This window comes from Capsicum annuum, chromosome 2 (assembly GCF_002878395.1).
Source record: "Capsicum annuum cultivar UCD-10X-F1 chromosome 2, UCD10Xv1.1, whole genome shotgun sequence".
In the NCBI taxonomy this organism is placed as follows: Eukaryota; Viridiplantae; Streptophyta; class Magnoliopsida; order Solanales; family Solanaceae; genus Capsicum; species Capsicum annuum.
Genome location: NC_061112.1, coordinates 153,213,633 through 153,236,816, shown reverse-complemented (window position 1 = coordinate 153,236,816; position 23,184 = coordinate 153,213,633). Strand labels below are relative to the sequence as shown.

The 23,184-nt window shown below is 36.8% G+C and overlaps 5 protein-coding genes and 1 non-coding gene across 9 annotated transcripts in view; 5 read left to right on the top strand and 1 right to left on the bottom strand.

Moving 5' to 3' along the window:
* LOC107860820 (uncharacterized protein At2g33490) overlaps nucleotides 1-4,982 on the top strand; it is a 9,262-nt gene extending 4,280 nt beyond the window's left edge. Inside the window, exons 4-11 of the mRNA XM_016706312.2 lie at nucleotides 524-585; nucleotides 671-739; nucleotides 2,011-2,039; nucleotides 2,141-2,330; nucleotides 2,433-2,654; nucleotides 3,219-3,272; nucleotides 3,498-4,488; nucleotides 4,834-4,982. Of these exons, the coding sequence (XP_016561798.2) occupies nucleotides 524-585; nucleotides 671-739; nucleotides 2,011-2,039; nucleotides 2,141-2,330; nucleotides 2,433-2,654; nucleotides 3,219-3,272; nucleotides 3,498-4,488; nucleotides 4,834-4,844 (1,628 nt within the window). The 3' untranslated portion in view covers nucleotides 4,845-4,982. The remainder of the gene's footprint in view (nucleotides 1-523; nucleotides 586-670; nucleotides 740-2,010; nucleotides 2,040-2,140; nucleotides 2,331-2,432; nucleotides 2,655-3,218; nucleotides 3,273-3,497; nucleotides 4,489-4,833) is intronic.
* Nucleotides 4,983-5,280: 298 nt separating this feature from the next.
* Nucleotides 5,281-9,522, top strand: LOC107860819 (probable inactive shikimate kinase like 1, chloroplastic). 4 transcript variants are annotated; one of them, XR_001671606.2, is made up of 12 exons: nucleotides 5,281-6,178; nucleotides 6,328-6,365; nucleotides 6,507-6,561; nucleotides 6,735-6,807; nucleotides 6,889-6,976; nucleotides 7,061-7,143; nucleotides 7,245-7,368; nucleotides 7,522-7,600; nucleotides 7,680-7,744; nucleotides 7,849-7,947; nucleotides 8,659-8,754; nucleotides 9,023-9,522. XR_001671606.2 is itself a non-coding variant. In XM_016706310.2 (11 exons), exons 1-10 carry the CDS (start codon nucleotides 6,046-6,048, stop codon nucleotides 7,915-7,917), a joined length of 807 nt encoding a protein of 268 aa, XP_016561796.2. In that variant the 5' UTR covers nucleotides 5,281-6,045; the 3' UTR covers nucleotides 7,918-7,947; nucleotides 8,659-8,866. The 4 variants fall into 4 exon arrangements, 2 of the variants coding, with proteins under 2 accessions (XP_016561796.2, XP_016561797.2); XR_001671607.2 differs by having other exon boundaries at nucleotides 9,020-9,522; XM_016706310.2 differs by lacking the exon at nucleotides 9,023-9,522 and having other exon boundaries at nucleotides 8,659-8,866.
* A 1,190-nt stretch (nucleotides 9,523-10,712) lies between these two features.
* On the top strand, nucleotides 10,713-10,784 carry TRNAM-CAU. The gene has a single exon. It is a non-coding gene; the product is annotated as a tRNA-Met (tRNA).
* A 32-nt stretch (nucleotides 10,785-10,816) lies between these two features.
* Nucleotides 10,817-14,787, top strand: LOC107860818 (ran guanine nucleotide release factor). Its single transcript, XM_016706309.2, has 7 exons — nucleotides 10,817-11,117; nucleotides 11,249-11,284; nucleotides 11,982-12,119; nucleotides 13,318-13,404; nucleotides 14,119-14,166; nucleotides 14,254-14,330; nucleotides 14,433-14,787. Exons 1-7 carry the CDS (start codon nucleotides 11,043-11,045, stop codon nucleotides 14,581-14,583), a joined length of 612 nt encoding a protein of 203 aa, XP_016561795.1. The 5' UTR covers nucleotides 10,817-11,042; the 3' UTR covers nucleotides 14,584-14,787.
* A 3,172-nt stretch (nucleotides 14,788-17,959) lies between these two features.
* LOC107858420 lies at nucleotides 17,960-19,099 on the top strand. The gene has a single exon (XM_016703065.2). The coding sequence runs from the start codon at nucleotides 18,241-18,243 to the stop codon at nucleotides 18,910-18,912; it is 672 nt and encodes a 223-aa protein (XP_016558551.2). The 5' UTR covers nucleotides 17,960-18,240; the 3' UTR covers nucleotides 18,913-19,099.
* A 1,329-nt stretch (nucleotides 19,100-20,428) lies between these two features.
* Nucleotides 20,429-22,436, bottom strand: LOC107860817 (phytyl ester synthase 2, chloroplastic). The gene is made up of 4 exons (XM_047407635.1): nucleotides 22,057-22,436; nucleotides 21,856-21,941; nucleotides 20,871-20,980; nucleotides 20,429-20,781 (listed from the first exon to the last, which is right to left on the bottom strand). The coding sequence occupies exons 2-4, from the start codon at nucleotides 21,939-21,941 to the stop codon at nucleotides 20,591-20,593; spliced, it is 387 nt and encodes a 128-aa protein (XP_047263591.1). The 5' UTR covers nucleotides 22,057-22,436; the 3' UTR covers nucleotides 20,429-20,590.
* Between the last annotated feature and the right edge of the window lie 748 nt (nucleotides 22,437-23,184).

The window sequence follows — 23,184 nt, the reverse complement described above, 5'->3', positions numbered from 1 at the left end:
CTTTCCTATGTCCACGGGATTCAACATACCATATATAACCAAAAAAAGTGTTTTCCCCCATTAATTCAAATGATATTATGAACTGTGAAAAGTGTTAAATTCCCACTGAATGTTGTGTTCTCTCTGAAGCCCACCCACACTGTAACTAATGTAGAAATGAAGAAGAATAGTGTAGTACCAAATGGAAATGGAAGCACACATTCTTGTCTTATTATTTTCCTGTCTGATGTAGTTAATTTATGCTATATGTTCTTGTTGTTCTCTCCTTGAAAATTTGATTGCACACATATATCTGTTTTCTGATGAGGACACACGTATAACATCTGTTCTATGTACATTCTCAAAAGCAAATAACATCCGTTCTCTATCCAGTTTTCTTCCCTTTTCTGTTAGCTTAATTTTCATTTTCTTTTTTCCTTTTGCTGCCAAAAAATATGTAGTCTACTGATAAAAAATAAACTTGCCTATCATTCCCTATTCTGTTTTGTGATTATTTTCTTTGTCAAATGCTATATATATGCAGGCAAAGCCTTGTCAATGCTTGGAGGAGTACAATTAGAACTTCAGAAACTCGTAGACGTCTATGTCAGTGCCTGATCTTTCTCCCATTAATAATCATTTTACCAAATTAAATTGGATGTGGTTATGACTTTTGCTTTCTGTATTGCAGCGTTCCCATATCATCCTAACTATCACAAACCCATCTGAATCTCTTCTTAGTGAACTTCGGAAAGTGGAGGTTTGTTCTTTTGTGATTCTGTTATTCACTTCTAGATCTTTTTGATAGTGTTTAAATTTCCTCATCCTTTCCCCGCTTTTTTTATTAGTTCTTAACTGTATTAGTCTTGCTAGTTCTGCACTATATTTTCTTATCCACATGCACCTTTTTCCAATAGTAAAGGATTGCGATGATTTCCATTATTTTTTCTCGTCCTCAATAATCCCACTTTAATGGCGTCCATCCAGAGGTTCCCTTTATTTGTACCGTTCATATACTGCAAACAATTAGCAAACCAACTCGAGTGGTTGAGTCCGAGCAATTTTACCGTAGTGATTCAGCCTAACATATTCTTAAATGAATAAGATGTCATCAAGTTAATGGGTAGCCAAATTGTTCATTAGCTATGTTTTCGATGTACCAAGAAGATGGAGAGATCCAGAATGATTTTTTTGTGCATGCTATGTGAAATTTCTTTTGATCTTGTTTCTGTTTCTTTCCAGCAATTGCTTCTATGGAACTGATGCAGGTTTATCTTTGTTGGTCTTCATTTGACTCCTATAATTTGTAAACTGTTTGATTATATGTCATGCAAATTCTTTGGTCCTGATTAAAATAGTTGTTGCTCTTTAACTGGTTGAGAGTTGAAACTTTTGAAAGTAACATTGGTTGATGAAGTTTCTTTCCTTTTCATTGTTGTTATTGTCATAACTTGTGAGAAATTTGATGAGCTTTTAATGCCATTGACCTAAGCTTTGCCTTGTCACTTGATAATCTTCAGTGTCTCCCTTTTGCCACCTTAGTTGAAGATTTCCTGCATTAAGGGTTGTAATAAAGTTTAAGTGGGTGGGCATGGGTTTGCTAGTAGATGCATCACTACTGTGGCCTCTTTGCTATCTGAAGAATTTGAAATTATCGACAATATTTTTACACCAAGAATCCCTATACATAAGAGGGCTTTGTTTTCTGGTTTGGATTATTTCAATTAACTTGTTGATTTCTTTTTCTCATTAGTTTTGTTGCTTTAATCAGAGTACTGTTTGTCAATCCTATGAAACATCAACTTTATCTCCAAGCATTTACTTCTATGACTGACTAATTGAATTAACCTAAATAACCACTCAATCAGATATGCAGAAACAATTTTGTTCATAAAACCAAACATATCTATTAATTTGAATCGACCGCCAGACTGATGCATCTTTAGAGGTTGATTATAGAACACGTATATGTAAGAATTTTTGCATTGTTTCCTCATTACTCAGTCCATTGTTTCCTCTTCCTTGATGCAGGAGATGAAACTGCAGTGTGATGAAAAAAGGTATCCCTCTTCATGTGTCTTTTGACATGGTACAAAAATCCCTTTTTTTAAAAAAAATAAAAATTTCAGTCATTCTTGCTAACATCAGGCATGATCTGCAGGGAGGTGTACGAGTATATGGCAAAAAGGGGAAAGGGTGGGAAGGGGGAGAACTTTACTTCTCAGCAGTTACAGGCAGCTCGGGAGGACTATGAGGAAACGGCAAGACTTTGCATTTTCCGTGTACAATCTCTGAAGCAAGGGCAATGTCGCAGCCTTTTGACCCAGGCAGCTCGTCACCACGGAGCTCAGGTGTCCTGCACTTTCATAGCTCCATTGATTTCAATATCGGTTATCGATTTTTTCTGGAATGGGTAATTACTTGTCTGCCTAATTTCTCTTTTTCTGGAACAGTTGAATTTCTTCCGCAAAGGGCTTAAATCTCTTGAATCTGTTGAACCACAAATAAGGATGGTTGCTGAAAACCAACACATTGACTACCAACCTGTTGAATTGGATGATAGTGAGGATGGAGGCAAGAGCTATGAGCCTAATGATGATGGTGAATTGAGTTTTGATTATAGAAAAAATAAGCAAGAACCAAATGACTCTTTCCCACTGAGGGATTCAATGGAGGTAGGTTACCATATTGCGGTCATGCGTCTTTTTTCCTTTGTGGAAGATTGTGTACTGCCTACTGCTTTCTTTGGGGTTTATTCTGGAGATCTTGATTTTTGCAGCTTTTGGTGGCATGTCGATTCTTAATTGCTCTTTTCCTGCCCTTTGCTTGTAATAACAAACTGTCTGCTGACTAATATGTTTCTAGTTCACGCACTACATCCAATGTTTTTGGCGTATTGGATAAAGTGGTGCTGTTTTCAAGCAGCAAAAACAATGTCGTGGGGTTCTCCTAATCTCTGTCAACGCATTTCTGAACAACTGATTCCAATCTCACTGCTACTAAAACCATTTATAAGCCTTTTTAGTGACATGACATCCCTTGATCAATTTCTTGTACTCATCTGCACATCTGAATTTGTCCGCTGGTGTTGGTTTATATAGAAAGAGAGACACTTGGGAAGAGAATGACAGTTTAGATCTATAATGATAGCATAGGCAGTGTCAAACTTTGATCTTAGATGATGACTTGTTTAATTTGCCAAATGTTGGATTTTGGTCTAATATGCCTGACTTTGGCAGTTTGATCCCGCGGATGCTCCAAGTACCCTAACCTCTGGGCTGGAGGAAGTGGAGGTAAAGTTCTGCCCCTATGGCTGTATCTAGTATTTAGTAAACAATATGTTAGCTATATAATTTTCTGATATGGCTTGTGTAAGATCTTCCAGAAGGGGTTTAGCAAGGTTTTGAGTTACACCTCACGCTGCCTTTTGGATGCTCAGATTCTTGTGTCCTTTTTACACTTCTTATTGTCAGCTTCTGTGATGTTGCTTTTTTAATTTGAAAGACCTTTTCTTGCAGTTGGATATTAGCAAAAGCCAAGAGCAGGTTTTTACTAGACAACCGCGTGTAGTCAGTCATTCTGCTCCGATATTTGCAGAGAAATCGGACATTTCTGATAGAATCAAACAAGAACAGACATCTGCCCGGAAATTTCACACATACGTCTTACCAACTCCAGCTGCTGCTAAAAATTTGAGTTCAAGGACAAGTGTTTCCCTTGTCCACCCAAGTACCACAAATACTAGTGGAGGCAGCAGCAACCCGTGGCATTCTTCCCCGCTTAATATGGATAAATACTCCAAACTTGCAGATGACAACTTTTCAACAAACACTATTGCAAAAGGCCAATCCACTGCTCAAGAGATTAAAGATCATACTCTCTCCACCCCACTTCCCCCACCTCTTGCTGAGGGAACTTCTCTTCCACAAAATGACATACAAAATGGAATTGATGCCAGAAAAGTAAGAAGACTTGCTTTCTCAGGTCCATTAGCAAGTAAGCCTTCATCCTGCAAGCCGCTGTTATCTGCCAGTGGACCTATTGGCTTGGCTGAACGACCTATTCTAGAACCTGGATTGGCTCCAGGAATACCAATAACTCAGCCACCATCGGCAGTAGATGTATCCTACAGCACTTCGCCTCCCCTTGTTTCTTCACCAAAAATAAGTGAGCTTCATGAGCTCCCACGCCCTCCTGGTTTATTGGCCTCCAAACCATCAAGTTCAACTGCATTTGGGCACTCTGCGCCCTTAGTCAACAGAAATCAAGAGACGTCACCAACAAATCAGAGCCCAGTTCTGGCATCAAATACGGGTTCTCCACTACCGCTTCCTCCACTAACCATTCCTCGTAGTTTTTCTATACCTTCCAACAATCAGAGAGCAATGGCACTGCATGTATCCCAGCTACTAGAATCTCCTCAAAGAAAGGGCAAGGGCGATGTGATGTGCTCTCCTCCATTAACACCGATCTCTCTTTCAAACGCTTCAAATTCTGGGCAAATCAGAGGTAAGATACCTTGATTACTGTTTTCAGATAAGCAGCTTATTTCTTTTTCAGAACTGGTGATAAATTATACAGTGAATCTCATATCTGTGATCCTGATTATGAAGTCTGCCTGAGAAGGGAAAGAAAGAAATGTCATGTCTGAATCTTGTCTAATCTCCACCCTCCACCTGGTCAAATCTTCACTGAAAAAATATGCTAGCTTGGTTTGTTTGTTTGGGTCGGGTGGGGGGGAGATAAATGGATGTTTAGTAATTGAAGTATTACTATAGCTAATAAAAGAGGCTTTAGAGAATGCATTGATTTTCATTTGTGATTGCTAAAACTCATTGATTTTGGTGGATGCAGGTAGGAGCTGATTTATGTAAGCCTTGTAGACAGTGGGGTGTATTTTTTTTTTTCTTTTGGGTTGGGGTTGTAGAGTTTGTTTACCACAAGCATTATTGCGGGAGTGGGATTTGTACATATGTTATTAATGTAAGGTTTTATTTTGTTCATTTGAATGCTCTCCATTATCTTACACGATTGTAATGGGAGCTCCCTACCACAATTTTGATCACCCCCCCCCCCCCCCCCACCATGCTGCGCCCTTGAGAAGAATAGTCAAATTAAGAATTTATCTTCTTTTAAAAGGGCTAATGTGTTCCATTCTGCTACTTGTTTCTGGTGAAATGTAGCACGCATTGGGTGGATTAGTCAAGGGTATGCAAGTTGGTGTTGACATCAATCATTTGAAAGAAAAAATAGCAATGTTTAAGTCGTAATTGGACACACGTTAACTACGGATCGCTTTTTTTTTTTTTTCTTTTTTGCCTAAGATAAAAATAGCTAAATTTTGTTATCGCTTTTTTTCTTCTAAGATAGAAATAAATAAATTTTGTTTAACGAACGCTAAAATCATCTTGGCTGGAATATATGTAATTTTTTCGATGAACTCACTGTTCACATTTTTTTAATTTTTAAATCTAATAAATAAAATTGAAAAAACATCCTACCTGACCCAAGCCAACCAAAAACACCTTTGAAAATTGCTGATGCCCTCATAATCTTTCTTTTTGCTGCTTTTAGATATGTTTGGTTTGAAATAATGCACGATAATTGTTGGGTAAATCAACTAATGTATAGGAAATAGGAATGGGGGTAGTCTTCGCAGTATAAGAGTGTATATTTAAGACGTCGACTGTAATTCAATAAATGTAGTCTAGACTGAGCCAAGACAAGTGCCAAAAAGCTATTTTGCGAATCAAAAACTGTTGGGTTGTTTGTATTGCGGAAAGAATCACCATCGTCATGTTTATTTTAATGTTCAAAAACGTAAGTTGTATGGTGTGAATTTGAACTTGGATTAATACAATTGACTGCAATATAGAAAAAATCAGTACTAGTCATTTTGTAGAAAATTTTATCTGATGGCAATTTGTTTAGTTTCACTTGTATATCTTCTTCTACTAGTCATCAGACCCAAAAAAGGAGTTGCAAATAGTGAAAGGGTTTTGATAAGGGAAGGGAGGCGGGGGATTAAGATAAGGGGGAAAGAGAAAGAGAGAGAGAGAGAGGAAAATGTGGCTACTCCGATTGCCTGAGCCATTGGTGGGGCGGGGGCATTCTCCTCCTCCTACAACTAGTAGTATTATTTGTCGTCATCATCGTCTTCTTCCGTCTTTCAAGCTCAGAGCAGCACTTTCCAACCAAGGTCAGTAGTAACCAACCATCATCTTTCTCTCTTCTCTCTGTTACTCCCGAGGCTCCCCCACTCAATTAATTCAATACTACACTAGTTACTACAATGCTTTTCTTCCAATGCCAAGTTAGTAACCTCTGTCTGTCTATCTGTCTTCTCAGATTCCACCACTCAATTTGATCTTTCCTTATCCCTCAAGGTAATACGAACTAACTAACTACACTACTACAAACATTAATCCCCCCTCTTCCTTCTCTTTACGTCAAAACTCTTTTATACCTCTACTAATTCTGTACATCTTCCTTTTTTTTTTTTTTTTTTTTTAACTTTTTGATTTCAGAGGAAAGCAGCTGATATATCCACGGACTTGAAAGGAACTTGTTTATTCCTTGTTGGTGCTTACTTCTTTTCCCTTCATTCTCTATCCTTTCATCTCTCCCACTTTTATCTACTACTACTGCTTTCTGTTTCAATCAATCTACGATTCCTTGTGCTCGTGGTTTACGCTGTCTTTAGATTTTGTTTCTCCCTCCTCCAAACTCACTTATATGTTGCTTTCAATTGAAAGGAATTAACAGCCCCATCAAATCCAACTCCGCTCAACTCCTTGCTGATGCACTCCGATATTATTATTTTGACAGGTAATGTGTTTTTTTGCACTAGTCTAAGAGAGAGGATAACCACGTCCAGTATCTCATGTTTGTTGCCTTAATCTATTGCAGTGATAGTGTCGTTGAACAAGCTTTGGGAGGAGAGGATGCCGTCAGGTCATTTATGAACACAGACTTGAAGGGCTTTCGAGATTCAGAGGTGGTTTCCTAATGACAATATACTCTCTTTTTACTGTTTTTCTGTGTTGGGATTGATGAACAAAACCAATTTTTTCTACCGCAGACGGAGGTACTGAAGCAGTTGTCATCTATGGGTCGCCTTGTTGTTTCTGCTGGGAATGGTGCAGTTCAGTGTGCAGCTAATCTGTATGACTCCTGCCAATTATACTACTAATATTTTTTTTCTCCCCCGTCAGACCGGAAGACAAAAAAATCGCTTGTTACCAATCACAACTTAATGTTTGTAGGGCACTTATGAGACACGGCATATCAATATGGATAGATGTCCCCTTGGATATGGTAGCCAAGCAGATTGTGGAGGAGAATTTTCAACTTCCTGCTGCTGAAACAATAAGTGGATCATATTCCGAGGTCTGTTTCTTATGTCTTACACCCAAAAAGGCCATACAAAAACAGAGATATTTTGCTCATACTATTGTTAATCATCCTTCTCTAACTAACTTCTTGTTTGTCAATTTCTTCAACCGTTGGACTATGCTGATTTTTAGCCTACCACGTTGACAGGTGTTGGCTCAATTAACTGCTATTTATGAAGATTGCCGTAATGGATATGCTACAGCTGATGCAACTATTGCACTACACAGTAATTTCCTATTTGCTTCATACTTAGTAGCACTAACATCTCTTATGCTGTATTTTAACAGCTTATTCTTCCTTTGCAGAGGTTGCTTCTCGGTTAGGCTATGATACATTGGATGCAGTGACCACAGAAGATATAGCTTTGGGGGTAAAAGAAAATTATCCATGAAGTGGGAGGATATATATATATATATATATATTATTTTATTTGCTAATTGACCATATAAGCGTTCTAAGTTATCGTGATTTTAGACTCTGAAGGAGGTAGAGAGATTGATGAGAGCAAAGAAGTTGATGGAAGAAGCTGCCAGGCCATTTTAGTTTCATTCACCACCAATACCACTTATTTTGGTTAGTTCTTATCGACATTGTTCACAGGGCATCCTTCCAGTTAACTTGACTTGTAGTTTATATGTCATTATCTATCTATTTAGAAAAGCTAACATTATTCTGGAGGGCTCATACCTCTTGCTAGGCTTACACTTTTAGAAGTTGGCAACTCATGGCAATCAAACTATCAAGTCACATGATCCTTTCATTCATCACATATTTTCAATTTCTACCAGTGTTGGTGATGATACATTAGCTGCATCTAACATTGTCGTATCTGAATCTATATGTGGGACAAAGATTAGATCAAATAAATAGTGAAGAACAGAATGTGTGATATGCTGAATCATGAAGGAAATTACATCTATGGATGTGAGTAAGGTACTCGGAGGAGTTGGAGAGGGAAGACTAAGAAGAAGACAAACGGAGGGTGCAAAAAGAAACAAAAGGACTGCAAAGACGTATTTTTTTATGAAAGCGCCCAAAAGGGATGCCTTTTTTAAGGGAAAACAGAGAAAAATCAGTGTTACTTCCTGTTGATTGCTATTACTCGTTTAAAAGCCGGGTTAACCAAATGGGGGTGCCTTAAGAATGAGCTAGAAAAAGTATGTTGTTGACCAAAATAATCAATTGAACAAGTCTTTAGATGTTGAATTGACTTATAAAAATAGTCTTAGATATAGAGCTGAATGGTGGTGGTTCCTTATCAGTTATTCAAATTATTATTTGCAGAATCAACATCCTGAGCTGAAGTTGGAGGATGATGGCAATACTTGATGCTCTTGGAGTTGTATGATTTCTGAGTAGTTCGTAATTGGCATGTATATTGTGAGTATTGTAAATGTTGTAGTACTTGTTTGCACATTTATATATATTTTACTGTGGTAAGATGAAACTCTCTTCTATTTATCAAAATCTGCAACAAGCCAAGTTTCAACCACCTAATCTCTCTTCACTAACAAATACTACCGTCCTTCAGATGGTGTTGTTATAAGCAGAAATGTGGCTAAATTCGTTCGCAAATTTCAATAATTCGTTGTGCACGATGCTAAAGACCTTTTTTTTTGTTTTTTGTTTTTCCTTTGCCCTCCAGTAGCAATATCACCTTTACCGTATACTGGGAACATAAAGCCAGATGACTTCCAGGATGTAGAAGATCATAACATGAGTGATTCGGCAGATTTGAATTCATATATATTCCACCCTTGTGGTACTTCATTCTACGATATATATATAAGATCCATATGTATAGATATCATCATCTACATCCAGAAAGCCGTATGCTTTGGAAGGGGTTTTGATTGATCAAAAGAAGAATCTGCTTCAACCGATATGCCCTTAGGTACTGCCATACATAACATAGAAATCACACTTGGAAAGGGTGGACAATATAATTAGCTAGAGCAACGGGTGCTGTGGCGAAACTGGTTGTACAATTCAGTACCATACTGTCAAACCAATCATTAAATCTGTTATTAAACAACAGTGAACGATGCAGTTCGTCCAAACATTGTATTGTAATATATTATACAGTATGATATCATACCACGCAGTACCGTATATTATGAAACTATGACAAAACGCCATTCAAACAAAGTGTAAATCCTTGCGACCTCTTCACCAGTAAGTTATCGTCTTCTTTATGATTGCAGAGCCAACGAACAAGACACCAGTCAGGAACTTCTTTTTTGATAGAGCTATACGTCCGTGCCTATTAAATATATACAATTAATTTTTTTCTATATGTGCTTAATTTTTTTTCATATATTTTAAGAGTTCTTAATTTAATTAAATAATAAATTTTTAAAAATGATAAAAAGACGATTTTATCTAAAACAAAATATTTTAATGAAAGACAAAATTTAAATAATATTTGTAATATCCTTCACACTTTTAATATATTAGAGACATGGATTAGAGATTAAAGATTAGAAAGTAGAGATATTCTAAATACTTAAACCGAATTCTATTGGATTGTCATGATTTCTAGTTTCTCTCATGGCACCTTATTTAAACTTATTTCATTTACCCAATCAAATTATTGGTTAAGAATTTTGGACTTAAGTCATCATAAAGTGATTCCATTTACACATTTGAACTTATTCCAAAAATATCAACAAGTTTGTTATCGAGCTTTTATACCATTAAATCTTCAATAAGTTTGTGCAGAGAAATTACCTGAAGACAAAAATAAATTTTATATTGGACCAGCATGAAAAATACGGTAGATATGAACTTATATTGAAAGGACAAGTATACCTTTCTCTTGCATATAAGCAAATCGAGCCTATTTTTAACAACAAAATTTTTAAAAAATAAGGGCATTATTTGAAGACCAATAATTGTATGTTGAACTCAGGATTGAACTAGAAGCTGACATATGAGTTCGATCAAACTCAATAAATTTAGTCCAAATCTTACATTTGTATTAGACAGGACATTAAATACGTACAGAAATTAAATTCAGAAATCAATTACTACACACCTAACATTAATATTCTAATATTTTAAACTCTTAAAATTCAAATCCGAGCTTTAACTCTAATTGAGCCATTTTATACAATTTGTTAAAGTGTAAATTAGCTTGTACGTGTATGAATTTGACTCTAAAATGTTCCAATATTCTTAGAACGCAAAGAGAATTCCCGTGAAATCTTTAGTATACGAACTTTCTCTATTACAATTCACATAAAAGACATAAAAATAAAAAGGTAAAAACAAAAAAAGGGGAGGGGAAAATTCAGATAAATATGTTATTATTGCCAATGGCAACTATTAGCAATTGTATCAGAGTGGCGCAGCGGAAGCGTGGTGGGCCCATAACCCACAGGTCCCAGGATCGAAACCTGGCTCTGATATATTTACTTTAGTTTACTCCTTTTTGGTATTCGTAGTGTTACGCACTATATATATTTTCTTTTTCTTTTTCTTTTAAAGGAAATTTTGAAGTTGGCTTTGAAAGCAAGCACAATTAAGAATTCTTTAGTACTATCTATATATATTCCCATTCTGGATTTCTTCACTTGTTTCTACCAACATCATACATATTATTCCCAGTAAATAAACAGTGCAAAGTTTTTGTTGTGAAGAGAAGAGAAGTTAGGAGGATATTCAATATGGCTGTTGATTCTACTGCTTACCGTCCTCTCTTTGGTGGCGCTATTTCCACTATTTTCCCTATTCGTTTCCAGGTTTTCTTCAACTCTTTTCCAATTTTTTTATTCAACTTTTGTCCCCTATTTTTTTTTTTTAATTTATTTCTTGATTAATTTTGTGAAAGTATTAACTATTAATGCGTACTTGAATTTCATGCGTTTTGCAGGATGTCAGTAATGTGCGTCAAGTTCCTGATCATCAGGTTTGTTGTTGTTGTTTTTGTTGTTTTCTTATTTTTTTTGGAACTTCTTTTGGTTGAATTAGAGGCAATCCCATTTGCAATTTCCTTTGTAAATTTTCAATCTTGAATGAAATTTCTGGGATTATTTTATTTTTGATTGTGTTTAGTAGTCATAGTATAGCTCCGGTAGTTTCTTGTCATTCTCTGTTGTTCCTTGTACCTCGATTATGTATTGTTCTGCTGTAGTTTTTATTTTGTTACGATGAATTGTTTTCTGTTATTATCCATTGATTCTTGTACTTTAGTTACTTCTTTTCCTGGATTATTTTTCCTTGAGTCGAAGAGGGTCTACCGGTAACATTCTTTCTACCTCTAAGGGCAGGGATAATGTCTGCGTACTCTCTATCCTCTCAAGGATCCGACTTTGTGGGACTACACTTGGTATGTTGTTGTTGATTGTGTTTCATCCATTGTTCTTCTAAATGTTTTTTTTTTCAGATTTGTTTTGTTTTGTTTGTTTAAGTTATATATACGAGGTTTGTTGCCTTTGTTCTTGTTTACTTTTTGATTGAATTAAGAAAATCACACTTGCATTGTTGTTTATAAAAGTTTAATCTTGGAAGATATATTGGATATCTTTTTGTTATTTTAGATTGTGTCTCAATCTTTTCTTTATTCCTTTCTAATTTTCTGTTCAAATTTGATTGTTCGATTGCAGGAGGTGTTTGTGGACCCTGCGCGTGATGAGAGTTTGATAATTGAGCTTCTGGATCTGAAGATGGATGTAGCAGACAGTGGTAGTGCAACCTGGTTTCTTCAAGACCTTGCCAATGAACAAGAAGCTGAGGGAACTACAGTAAGCTCTTCTCCTTTCTTCAGAGAAGATCAATTGTTTCGCTATAACGTAATTTTTGTTCTCTTCATTTCCGTTTGATTAAAATTTATATGCTTTTATGAACACATCCCAATGGCTACTATTCTTTATCTTGAGCCGAGGGTTTATCGGAAACAGCCTCTATACTTCTTCGGAGGTAGCGGTATGGACGGCGTACATCTTACGCCCAGACCCCACTTTGTGGGAATACACTGGGTCTGTTGTTGTTGTTGATTGTTGTTACTTATTTGTTACCTTTTCCCCCATTTCTTTTTTGGATCTCTCAAATAATTTAAAATTGAGCATAACGGATACAAAGAATTTATATATCCAACCAACTTACTTTTGGACTGAGGCGCGGCTGATTAACTGACTGAACAAATATTTTTCCCAAGGGTTTTACCCAAAAATAAATATACTTTTAAATGAAACAAGGAGGCAGTGCAGAACTGAACGAGCCAGGTGGAACATAATTTGTATGTGTTGTTTGGTAATAAAAACTATTGTGACACTTGTTCTTGTTTCAAAATCCAGCTACTCTGTGTTTCTTGAGTTTTATGTGTGAATTCTCATGCACTACTCAGGAAGTTTGGTAATCCGTTTAAACACTGATCCACAAAGGGCAAAGTTTATATTTTTTTTCTTTTGAAACAGTAAGCAGGGAAGAGTAAAATGGAATTTATCTTCTTTATTCCCATTAATTGGTCCTAGCAAAAGCAGGAATAAAGCTACTTACGAAAAAGGCCATATCTTCCTTGGGAAAGAAAAGAACAAATTGCAACCAGACATTTTTTGTTGGGCATTGCTTCCTCCTAAATTGCTCTATGTGGTTCTCTGGTCTGTAGATCTCTAACATCATCTTTCTCATTTTCATACATCCCAAGTGAATAATGCATCTTTCCCGGTGCTTAATGTCATTATCTAGGTATTATCTTTTTGGTCTGGGTTAACATAATTCAATACTCCGACAACTTTCCGAGGAGTTTTTCTTCAATGTATTTAAATAATTGGTCTTGTATTTAAATCATAATTTTGTCACATGAAATGTGAGATATTGAACTTGTGCATTTCTCTGAAGCTTGCACTTTGATAACTAGTTAAGTCCAAATATTTTATAAGTTGTCATGTTACATAACATCTCACATTTTATCTTGTTTATTTTTTCTGTTTATATCTACAGATCACTGAGCAGTCAGCTGTGTTTGAGGTCCCTGGATTGTGCTATAGAAACATGCCTGCTGTCATCACCACCGCTGTTGGACAAATGGTATGTTACTCTTATTTTAGAAGTTCTCAGCATTTATGTATGATCTCAACTTCAATTGGCATCGCTGGGTTAAATCCTAAGAACTTTCATTCTCTTACACCACGTTATCAAAAAAACCAAAAAAAAAGAACCTCCATTCTCTTTACAGTAAATTCCGTACTTTGTGCTCCTGTATGAAACGAGTTTTAGGATTTGTAACTTTCTTGACAAAGTTGGTAGATCCATTGTGTAGTATTCTGAAAATTAGGACTCATGTATGACTTGAATTTGCTTTTAATATAACTGATAGATGAGCTTGGTCTCCTTTCAACTCCACATTTTGGCTATCTTCTCTTTAATTTTTACATATAATACATTCATTGAGTGACCTGGCCAAAATGCAGATGAAGTTTTTGTCGGATAAGGAACCTAGTAATGATGTTCCTCTATCATGTTATATGACAATGTTCTGAACTGCACGTTATTAGAAGAGGATTTAGTTCTCTCCCCTTAATAGGTAGATATTTTAGTAAAGCTAAAGTATCTTCCTTCTTCATTTACATTTGCCTGAAATTATTTTCTGTAAAAACGGAAGTAGATGTGAAGATTATTGTATCTCCCAACACCCAAACTTTCAACTAGTTATGAAATTTCATAAGTTTCTTTTATTAGTTGGTAAAATTTATCATTTCATGTTATCAAGCTTAATCCTGATCAACCTTATTCAATTCATAGGCTGTTTCTAAGGGAAGACAAGGTAGGGAAGCACAGAACTTGGTTAAGGTAAGTTTGTAAATTCCCTTCCACCCGCTGCCCCTTCCCCCGATGCAGTTTTAAGTGTAAGATGAGATCTGATCATGTCCCATTCAGGTTTACCTGGCAAACATTCGCCTCAAGGGAGTTGGGACAGATGTTCTGATAACTGCGTATGAGCCTCTAGTAATTAAGTACGTTTGGACGATAACTCGGTTTCCTCCTGCTGTTCCTAAAGCTGTAAAGTCAAATTAACTGGCTGTTTAACATTTTCTTGTTTACCTTTGCGATTGTAGCCCCAGGAGTGAGAGTGCTACCGCAGTCGGGGCAGGCATGGCTGTACCTGCTGCACAGTCTGGAGTTATGCCAATGGCTGAAGTTTTTAAACATGCAGTCTCTAGTTTCAAAGTGCACGACTGGAATCTCTTTGTCTCTTCTGCTGCTTGAGTTGTATAGTGATTAGAGAATTGGCAACCAGTCGCACACGTCGCGCATCCCTTGGTTGATTATTGGTCCATTTTCGAAGAGCTCTATTTGTTATTTTTTTAATTTTTATTTTTCGTGTTCCATTAGTTGCTTAGATGGTTCTTGTTTTAGTGGACTGAGGGATGTAGAGAGTGGTTTGGTGCAGCATTTCTGCTTTTCAACTTCTGTTCTGGATTTCTGCAGTTTCTTTCCTTTTCTTGGCTAAGTTAATGAGTTAAATATGTATCCCACTACAAAATGTTGATCAAGATCTACACATTCATAAGATTGTTGAGTCTCATTTCATCTCCGATAAAGTTGTAAAAAGTAGCATACCAATCCTTGACATGCTCCTATGTCACACAGTGAAACAATTTTTAACTAGTGCACTCATGCACCCTTTAAAGTAAATTGCAAACTTCAAGTGACTCTTCCCTAATGTAGGACCTCTCAAACTGAAATATTGTTAATTGTAGGACTTGCATTTGGCCATAAAGTAGGCTTTAGAAACAAATAGGATTATCTGGCTAACAGTGACTCCTACCTGAGCCTGTTAGCATAGCAACATTTATTTTTCTTTGAAATCAATAATAACACCATTTTGTATCTCATTTTGCAGTTGTCATCTATGGGTCGCCTTGTTGTTTGTGCTGGGAATGGTGCAGTTCAGCGTGCAGCTAATCTGTATGACTGCTGACAATTATACTAGTATTTTTTTTTAGGGGAAAACAGAGAGAAATGAGCTAGAAAAAGTATATGGTTGACGAAAATAATCATATCGAACGAGTCTTAGATGTCGAATTGACTTATAAAAGTAGTCTTAGATATAGAGCTGAATGGTGGTGGTGGTTCCTTATCAGTTATTCAAATTATTGTTTGCAGAGTCAACATCTAATGTTTGGAGCCATAAGTGCTGAGCTGAAGTTGAAGGAAGATGGAAATACTTGATGCTCTTGCAGTTGTATGATTTCTGAGTAGTTCTTAATTGGCATGTATATTGTGAGTACTGTAAATGTTGCAGTACTTGTTTGCACATTTATATATCTTTTAATGTGGTAACATGAAACTCTCTTCTATTTGTCAATCTGCAACAAGAATCTCTCTTCACTAACAAATACTACCGTCCTTCAGATGGTGTTGTTATAAGCAGAAATGTGGCTAAATTCGTTTGCAAAAATTTCAATAATCCGTTGTGCATGATTCTACTTGACCTTTTTTGTTGTTGTTTCTATTCACCGCAAGCGTGCAACTCACGTTTACTAATAGCTTTGATGAATAAGTTCTCTGAGGATATGTAGAAAAAGGAATCCATCAAAATCCGTTGGGATCATGAGCAGAAAAATAGTTTTCCAGAGGCTGGAAGATTCAGATTTACAATTGAAGCTGTGAACAATAATCACAAAGTCTGACCTCTATTGTTGGGTTCACCCGGTTGGATCTATTGGTGGGTTTCGAGGTGAACTGGTAAAAGCTTACACAATTTTCAAAGCTACTAACACGTTAACTTATTTTTCACATTCCTAATCTATTTTTCACATTGGACTCTCTGATTACTGATGGGTATGGTCCTCCTTAGTTTTTTTGGTAAAAGCAGTAGAAGTGATGGATGGTTGTGGAAAGGATATTGAAGGGCTATCGTAGTACTGTAGGACTAGGGATGAGATTATCGTTGGGAAGAATGAAGCGTTGCTTGTGCTGATTAAATTAATTTTATTTGTATGTACATTGGGGGGGGGGGGGGGTGAGCATTCGTAAGTTATGTCACATCCACACGTCTTGTTAAAGTGGGCTGCTTGTGTGGTGTATCGATCTATCTATATATTATGATGAAGTATAGGTGGTTTGGTTAGGCACATGTGAGAGGGAGAGAATATATAGATAAGCAGTTTTGGGGGTGATGATGATGATGATTTATATTCTCTTCACTCACTTGTATTCAGCACTAGCTTATTAGCTACCTACTTACTGATTCAATTACCCTCTTCTCTCTCTCTCTCTCTCTCTCTCTATTAACTTATTTGTGAGACAAACTAATTGCACTATTCTGCTGCCAACTAAGTGTCACAGTCCTCCTCTCTCCTCTCCACTTTCCTCTGTCCTTTTCTATACACTGAATAAAATAATGATAGTAAAACCGTACCCCCAACTAAAACATAAAGTGTATTACATTTATTTACTATAATTCTAGATTTTCTTTTTCATCATCTTTCAATTAATATCAAAGAAGAAACGTAACCAGCAAAAAAAAAAAAAAAAGAAAAGAAAGAAAGAATGAGTAGTACAAGCCTGAGGTTGTCATTGAAGAGTAGGTGATACAAGTTAGGTGGGTAGAAGAGTATCACCACCGTACCTTTGTCACTGGGAATAAGAGTAGGAGTCCATTTTAGCCATATTGGATAGGGTCTCATTTTGATGATTTTTTTTCTAATTACAATATATCAGTACTTTCTTCGTTTCATAATCAATGAATTGTTAAATTTTGACACACAGATTAAGGAAAAAACATTAAAGACATAAATTTAATACAATTTTCTATTTTTACCCCTAAAAAAAAAAAATTGACCTTGTAATACCTTTTCAAAAGTTAATTGGTTGTCAAATCAATCATAACGGTAAATTTGAAAAAAAAAAATTTAATAATTCATTTATTTTGAAACACCAATAAATGTCCCAACAATTCATTTATTCCGAAACAGAGAGGGAGTATGGTGGTAGTGCAAGGAATTCGTGAGTACAAATCACACTAGGCAATAGTACCCACATTTCCTCACAACGTAACATCATCTTGTCAATCAGTTTTTTCCTTAAAGAAAGATATTAATTAATGTTGTTAAACCACTCACCCCCCCCCCCCCCCACCACCTCGTACATCATTTAAACAGATCCATGGCTATATCTAATCTCTTAAAGACTATTAATTACCCAGTCCTCTCTATATGGCGATGAGTTTTATAACTTCAACAGAATCCGCGACGCTACGCTTGTAACTCTGTCATTCGTCAATTAGTGAATGTCTAAATTAATTAGTAATTATATACTAACTAAACAATATTAATTGGTACTGTGTACTCATACTATGTTTAGGCTTATTATAAGAAAATTTATAATACGCAGTATTGAATTCATTGGCATTTTCCACATGTTGAATGTCGATAAGTAATATTTATATTTCCAGAGAAAAATTCAAGACGCAAGAAGTAACTAGATAGTGTTTTATCTTGTTAATCAATGTATTCAGATAATGCCGGAAAGGAAAAGAAGTACATTGTTTATATGTGTACTTAATTACTTTTAAGAGTATATACTAACACATCAATATATAGGATGGATTGCAGGGGATGTTGGAAATAAAATGGAAGAGAAAAGTGAAAATGGTAAAGCCTAAGGTGCAGAGGTGTACACTTGAACAACTGTACGTACTAATAAAGAGACAAAATTGGTAAACAGGCAGTGGAGCTGATACATACATACAAACAAAATTGGAGTGGCACTCTCCCTCTGCCAAGTTTGTCACCATATGAGTAGTACTACTAATACTCACTCTACTCCTCCTCCTCCTGTGTGTATATATATATATATACACACACATATTCCTTTTCTTCTTCCTTGAGCAAAATCGATCAAGCTAAGGCCTCATTAATGGCGGATCCCAGCCAACAGCAACTTGTTTACGATTTCTGGAACCAACTGCAGTCTTCTAATTCCTCCACCACAGATATGGTGGATCCATCATCATCCATCATCCCTATCCCTAAACCAAAACCTAAAGTGCCATCTGCATCTTCTAGAATGTTCTCTTGTCTCTACTGTTCTCGCAAGTTTTGCACTTCTCAAGCACTTGGAGGACACCAGAATGCTCACAAGCGTGAAAGAGCCGCTTCTCGCCGCAATATGTTCTCCACCCCCACCACTGCTGCTGCTGCGACCGACCACACCAACAACAATATGGTCCGACTCCATTTTCTTCAGAACAACGACAATATGGACCCCTCTTCTCTCATCATGCCTCAACAAAACATCATCATCCACGACGACGCTGCTGCAGCGAACACTTATGGGAACCCCAACTACAACATGATGATGACTGGCAATGCTAATTACTGCTGCTTCCAACAGACACCTCCAAACGTTAACAACTTTAACCCCTTCTCGTCTTCTTCATCTTCTCATGATGGTTTTTACACTCCACCAGATCTTGGGCATCATGTGTATTTTGCTACTGCTGATGGTGATGCTGCTCCGTCAACTCCTCAGGATTTGTCCACCATTGATGAACGCCAACTGAATCTCGACCTTACCCTTCGTCTGTAGATGAACTCTTTCTTGTTATTTCTCCCAAATTTTCAGCGTCTTGGATAGATCATAGCCACTTACACTACGTTTTCAGTCGTCAGATCTAATGTATGTTTTAATTGCTAGCTACTAAACTAGAGTTTTCTGGTTTAATACTGCTTTGGATTTTACTTAATTCATAGAGTCTGCTCAGCTTTGATCTTTTCATTTCTTGTTTTATTAGTTTTACGTATATTTATACATCGTTAAACAAAGCAGATCTTGTTTAGCTAGATAATGTCTCCTCTTTTCTCTTAATTTTTTCTTTCTTTTTTGAATTTTCTAATGAACTGCTTGCTTATCCATGTTTTGGGTTGGGGGAAGAAGTCATATTGGTGTTCCCACTTATTCAAAGTTTTAACTGAAATTTAATTAGTTGTTTAGTGATTTTATTTTGTTAGAAAAAAGTATCCATATGAAGAAATCTGATGAAGAGTTGTAGAGGGTATCAATATTTTTGGAGTAGGATTAATAATTTGGGTAGTTATTTATAGTTGCATGCATGCATATTGGGTGAGAAGGATATATGTTTGTTAGCAGCAGCAGCTTGAACAGATCAGTAATTAATGTGAATGGGAATAGTAACTATGTGCTACTTATGTTTACAATTATGGAGCAGTGATGTGAGTAAAAGAAGAAAGGTGGTCGGTTGTCTTTATTAACTGATTAAGTACCCACTTAATTAGTTTTCTGCAGTGGATAACATATACTCCTCCTATAATACACTCAACTAACTGAGATATTTATCCACCATTATATTTATTCTGCAATCTGCACTGTCGTACGTGTAGCCCCAAGAAAGTAAGCATTCTGTTTATTATTACAAACTAAAAAAAAACCATTCCTAACTTGTTCATTCTTCTGTTTTCCATTATTACTCAATGCATACACTACTAGTAGTAGTCCTGAAATTCCTTGGTCTGCAACACAACAACTACTTCCAGAATAGGAAAATCAAATATCAAATAAGTACTTCATTGTTAACTATATCCCATATATATATATATATATACTAGTTTCATTCTTAATGGCACATGCATGTAACAACATTAACATTTAGACTTGGCTCTGACCGACTTCATAATTACGTTGCTATAGTTTGGATGACTGATGGAGGGACCACTTCCACCTAAACATCTTTTGCCTAATCAATTTTGGTCCCTTTTTCCTTTTATTTCTAAGCAAACAGCTCTCTGATTCTATTTACGACTACCCCTCTTCTTCAGGTGTGAATAGGAGATGCTATTATCTCCACCCCCTACACAAACCCAACACCCTCCCTGTTTTAGTTTAACACTTAATTGATCATGTTATGCATGTTTGGCCATCTATCACTTCTCAAAACTTGCAATAATAATAACAAACAATAGCTCCACTCAACCAACATTAATGTAAAAAGGTAATGGATGAGGAAATAAGTGCCCTAAGTCTTCACATGCCATACTATGTAAAGATTGATCAACTCGCTGCAAAATGCTATCTGCTTTACTGTAGATACCCGAGAAAGAACGAACGTGTAAATCAAATAAAGCATAGCTTCTTAACAATTTTTTCGTTTTCTGTTTTGTTTTATTCTTTTGAAGAAGGAAGGTGCAAATTTAAATATCTCCGGATGAGAAGAGAATTAAATATGTGAAAGGAAAAAAGAAAAAAAAAACTATAGATCAAAGGTGGGAACTTGAGAATCAAAGCCATGGGTAGCCTGGTAAGGGAGGCGGGCCATTATGTTCCTATACGGATCCTTCTCTCTTTTCTCCTTCAGGTAATCAAGGCATCTCTCAACCTCAGACTTCACTTCCAAGTATAATTCATGTGCTTTCTCCCTGCTTTTTAGTTCCTCCTTCTTCCCTGCAACATGTAGTAAAAGGTCATCAAAGATTGATTACTGCCAGGCTTACGTCAATACACTGAACTACATACTCCAAGAATATAATTACCTTCTGTTTCAATTGGCTTGCCGAAGTAGAAGTAAAAACGCCCTGGAACTTTTGGAAGAATGATTGGAAGATGTACGTCTTGGTTTGAAACCTCTCCTTCAGTGTCATTTCTGTGTTCACATACAAGACAGCATCCAATTCCATGAATTTAACTGTTACTCAACTAAATGGTTTGCAAATTGGACAAAATAAATAGGAAAAAAAAAAACTGTAAATAAGGGACCAGTAGCATCAGCTTCTATCTTGGCGAGACTGTTAATGTAAAAGTTTTGGCCAACTCGTAAGTAATCTTCCTTGTGCTCGAGATTTTGCTTAAATGATCTTAGCCTCCCTTTCTTCAAATTATTATTTTAGGCTAATTAAGATGCAACATTTTCTTTCATACATTAAACAGTCAAATAGGTGATTGTCCATTATGAGCACCACTTTGATATGCTACGTAGACGTTATCGCATGGCGCACGTTATGTTTTAACGGGTCTGGAAAGGTTGAACAGTAATGAACATTTCTATTCTAGCAAAACCTTGGATTTCCACCTTGCGTGCAGCAAATAAACTTCCAAGTATGAAACAAAGGTCCATTGGCTAATGCAATATAGAGACCAAAAGGCATGGTTGGTAAGAAAAGTCATTTTCCATGTAAATGTTTTCTGTGAAGAAGTAAGTTTTGGTGGTTGGTTGATAGAACTAAGAGGGTATGATTTCCTTCAACTATCTAGACTTTGAACTTCATATTAATTACTTGTTTCAGCTAACACATAAAGATTATTAGTAATCTGTAGTTCTGAAAAATTTGATCAAACCACTCTCCAATTTGCTAATATTATTATTAATCATTGATATCCATTATTTTTTTGAAAAAGATTTCCCACTTGCGAACCAAACACCAGAAAACAATTTTTAGGTAAACACTCACAATGAAATTGACTTCATCATACCAACAACACTCTTTAAGTCAGATAAACTAAGCAAAGATCAACTGATACCTTAGCTTCTCCACTTGACCAGTTAAGTCTGCTATGCGAGCCTTGAAAAAGGGAATCTTCATCAGGTCATCGTAATCAAGGAGCATCTGATTGAAAGATTGGTGAGTGAACAAGACGACAAATTTGTGATACAAAAATTGATGTTTCCTCCAATAAGCAAAACTATCTCAGTGTTAATAACAGCAAGTTTAGAATAACAACCGGCGGTAGAAAAGCAGTTTCTGTTTAATTGTTTCTTAAGGAAAGAGCTTCGGGAAAGTCAGATCTCCCCATGCGCTTGAATAAAATTTCTTTGCATCTTTCAACATAAAAGCAAAAGAACATTTTCTCCCATCCATGCTGAAAAAACTGTGTTTTGAAGGGACGTATTAGTAGATGAAAGTCTTTTTATAATGAGCAAAATATCAACACCAGCCAAATAATGGCTAAAGTTTCTGCTTACAGGATTTCTTTCTTAGAATTTTCTTACGGTACTTACTAGACAACAACAACAACAAACCCAGTGTATTCCCACCTGGTGGGGTCTGGGGGGGTAGGATGTACGCAGTCCATACCTCTACCTCTGAAGAAGTAGAAAGGCTGTTTCCGATAGACCCCCGGCTCAAGACACGCGGTACCACACAAACACATAGTAAAGCACAGCACAAGGTTACAAGATTACATAACATAAATACGGCACCCATAAGTAATATAAAACAGAGGAAAACACACAGATTCATAATAAAACATGGGACACGGACTCCTAACAGGAATAAACCCCCACCAAGTAGTTCCCTACACTAGCGAATCAGACTGACCCTAGTCCTCTGCCCTGATTCGCGTCCTCCAGACCTTCCTATCTAGGGTCATGTCCTCGGTGAGCTGTAACTGCTCCATGTCTCGCCTAATCACCTCACCCCAGTACTTCTTCGGCCTACCCCTACCCCGCTTAAAACCATCCAACGCTAGCCTCTCACACCTACGGACCGGGGCATCCATGCCCCTCCTCTTCACGTGTCCGAACCATCTCAATCGGGCTTCCCGCATCTTGCACTCCACTGGTGTCACACCAACCTTCTCCCGGATGTTCTCATTCCGAACTCTATCCCCTCTAGTCAGCCCACACATCCAGCGCAACATCCGCATTTCTGTCACCCTCATTTTTTAGATGTGGGAGTTCTTAACTGGCCAACACTCCGCTCCATACAACATGGCCGGACGGACTACCGCCTGTAGAATTTGCCTTTAAGCTTAGGCGGCACCTTCTTATCACACAGCACCCCCGACGCGAGCTTCCACTTCATCCATCCCGCCCCAATACGGTGCGAGACATCCTCGTCAATCTCACCG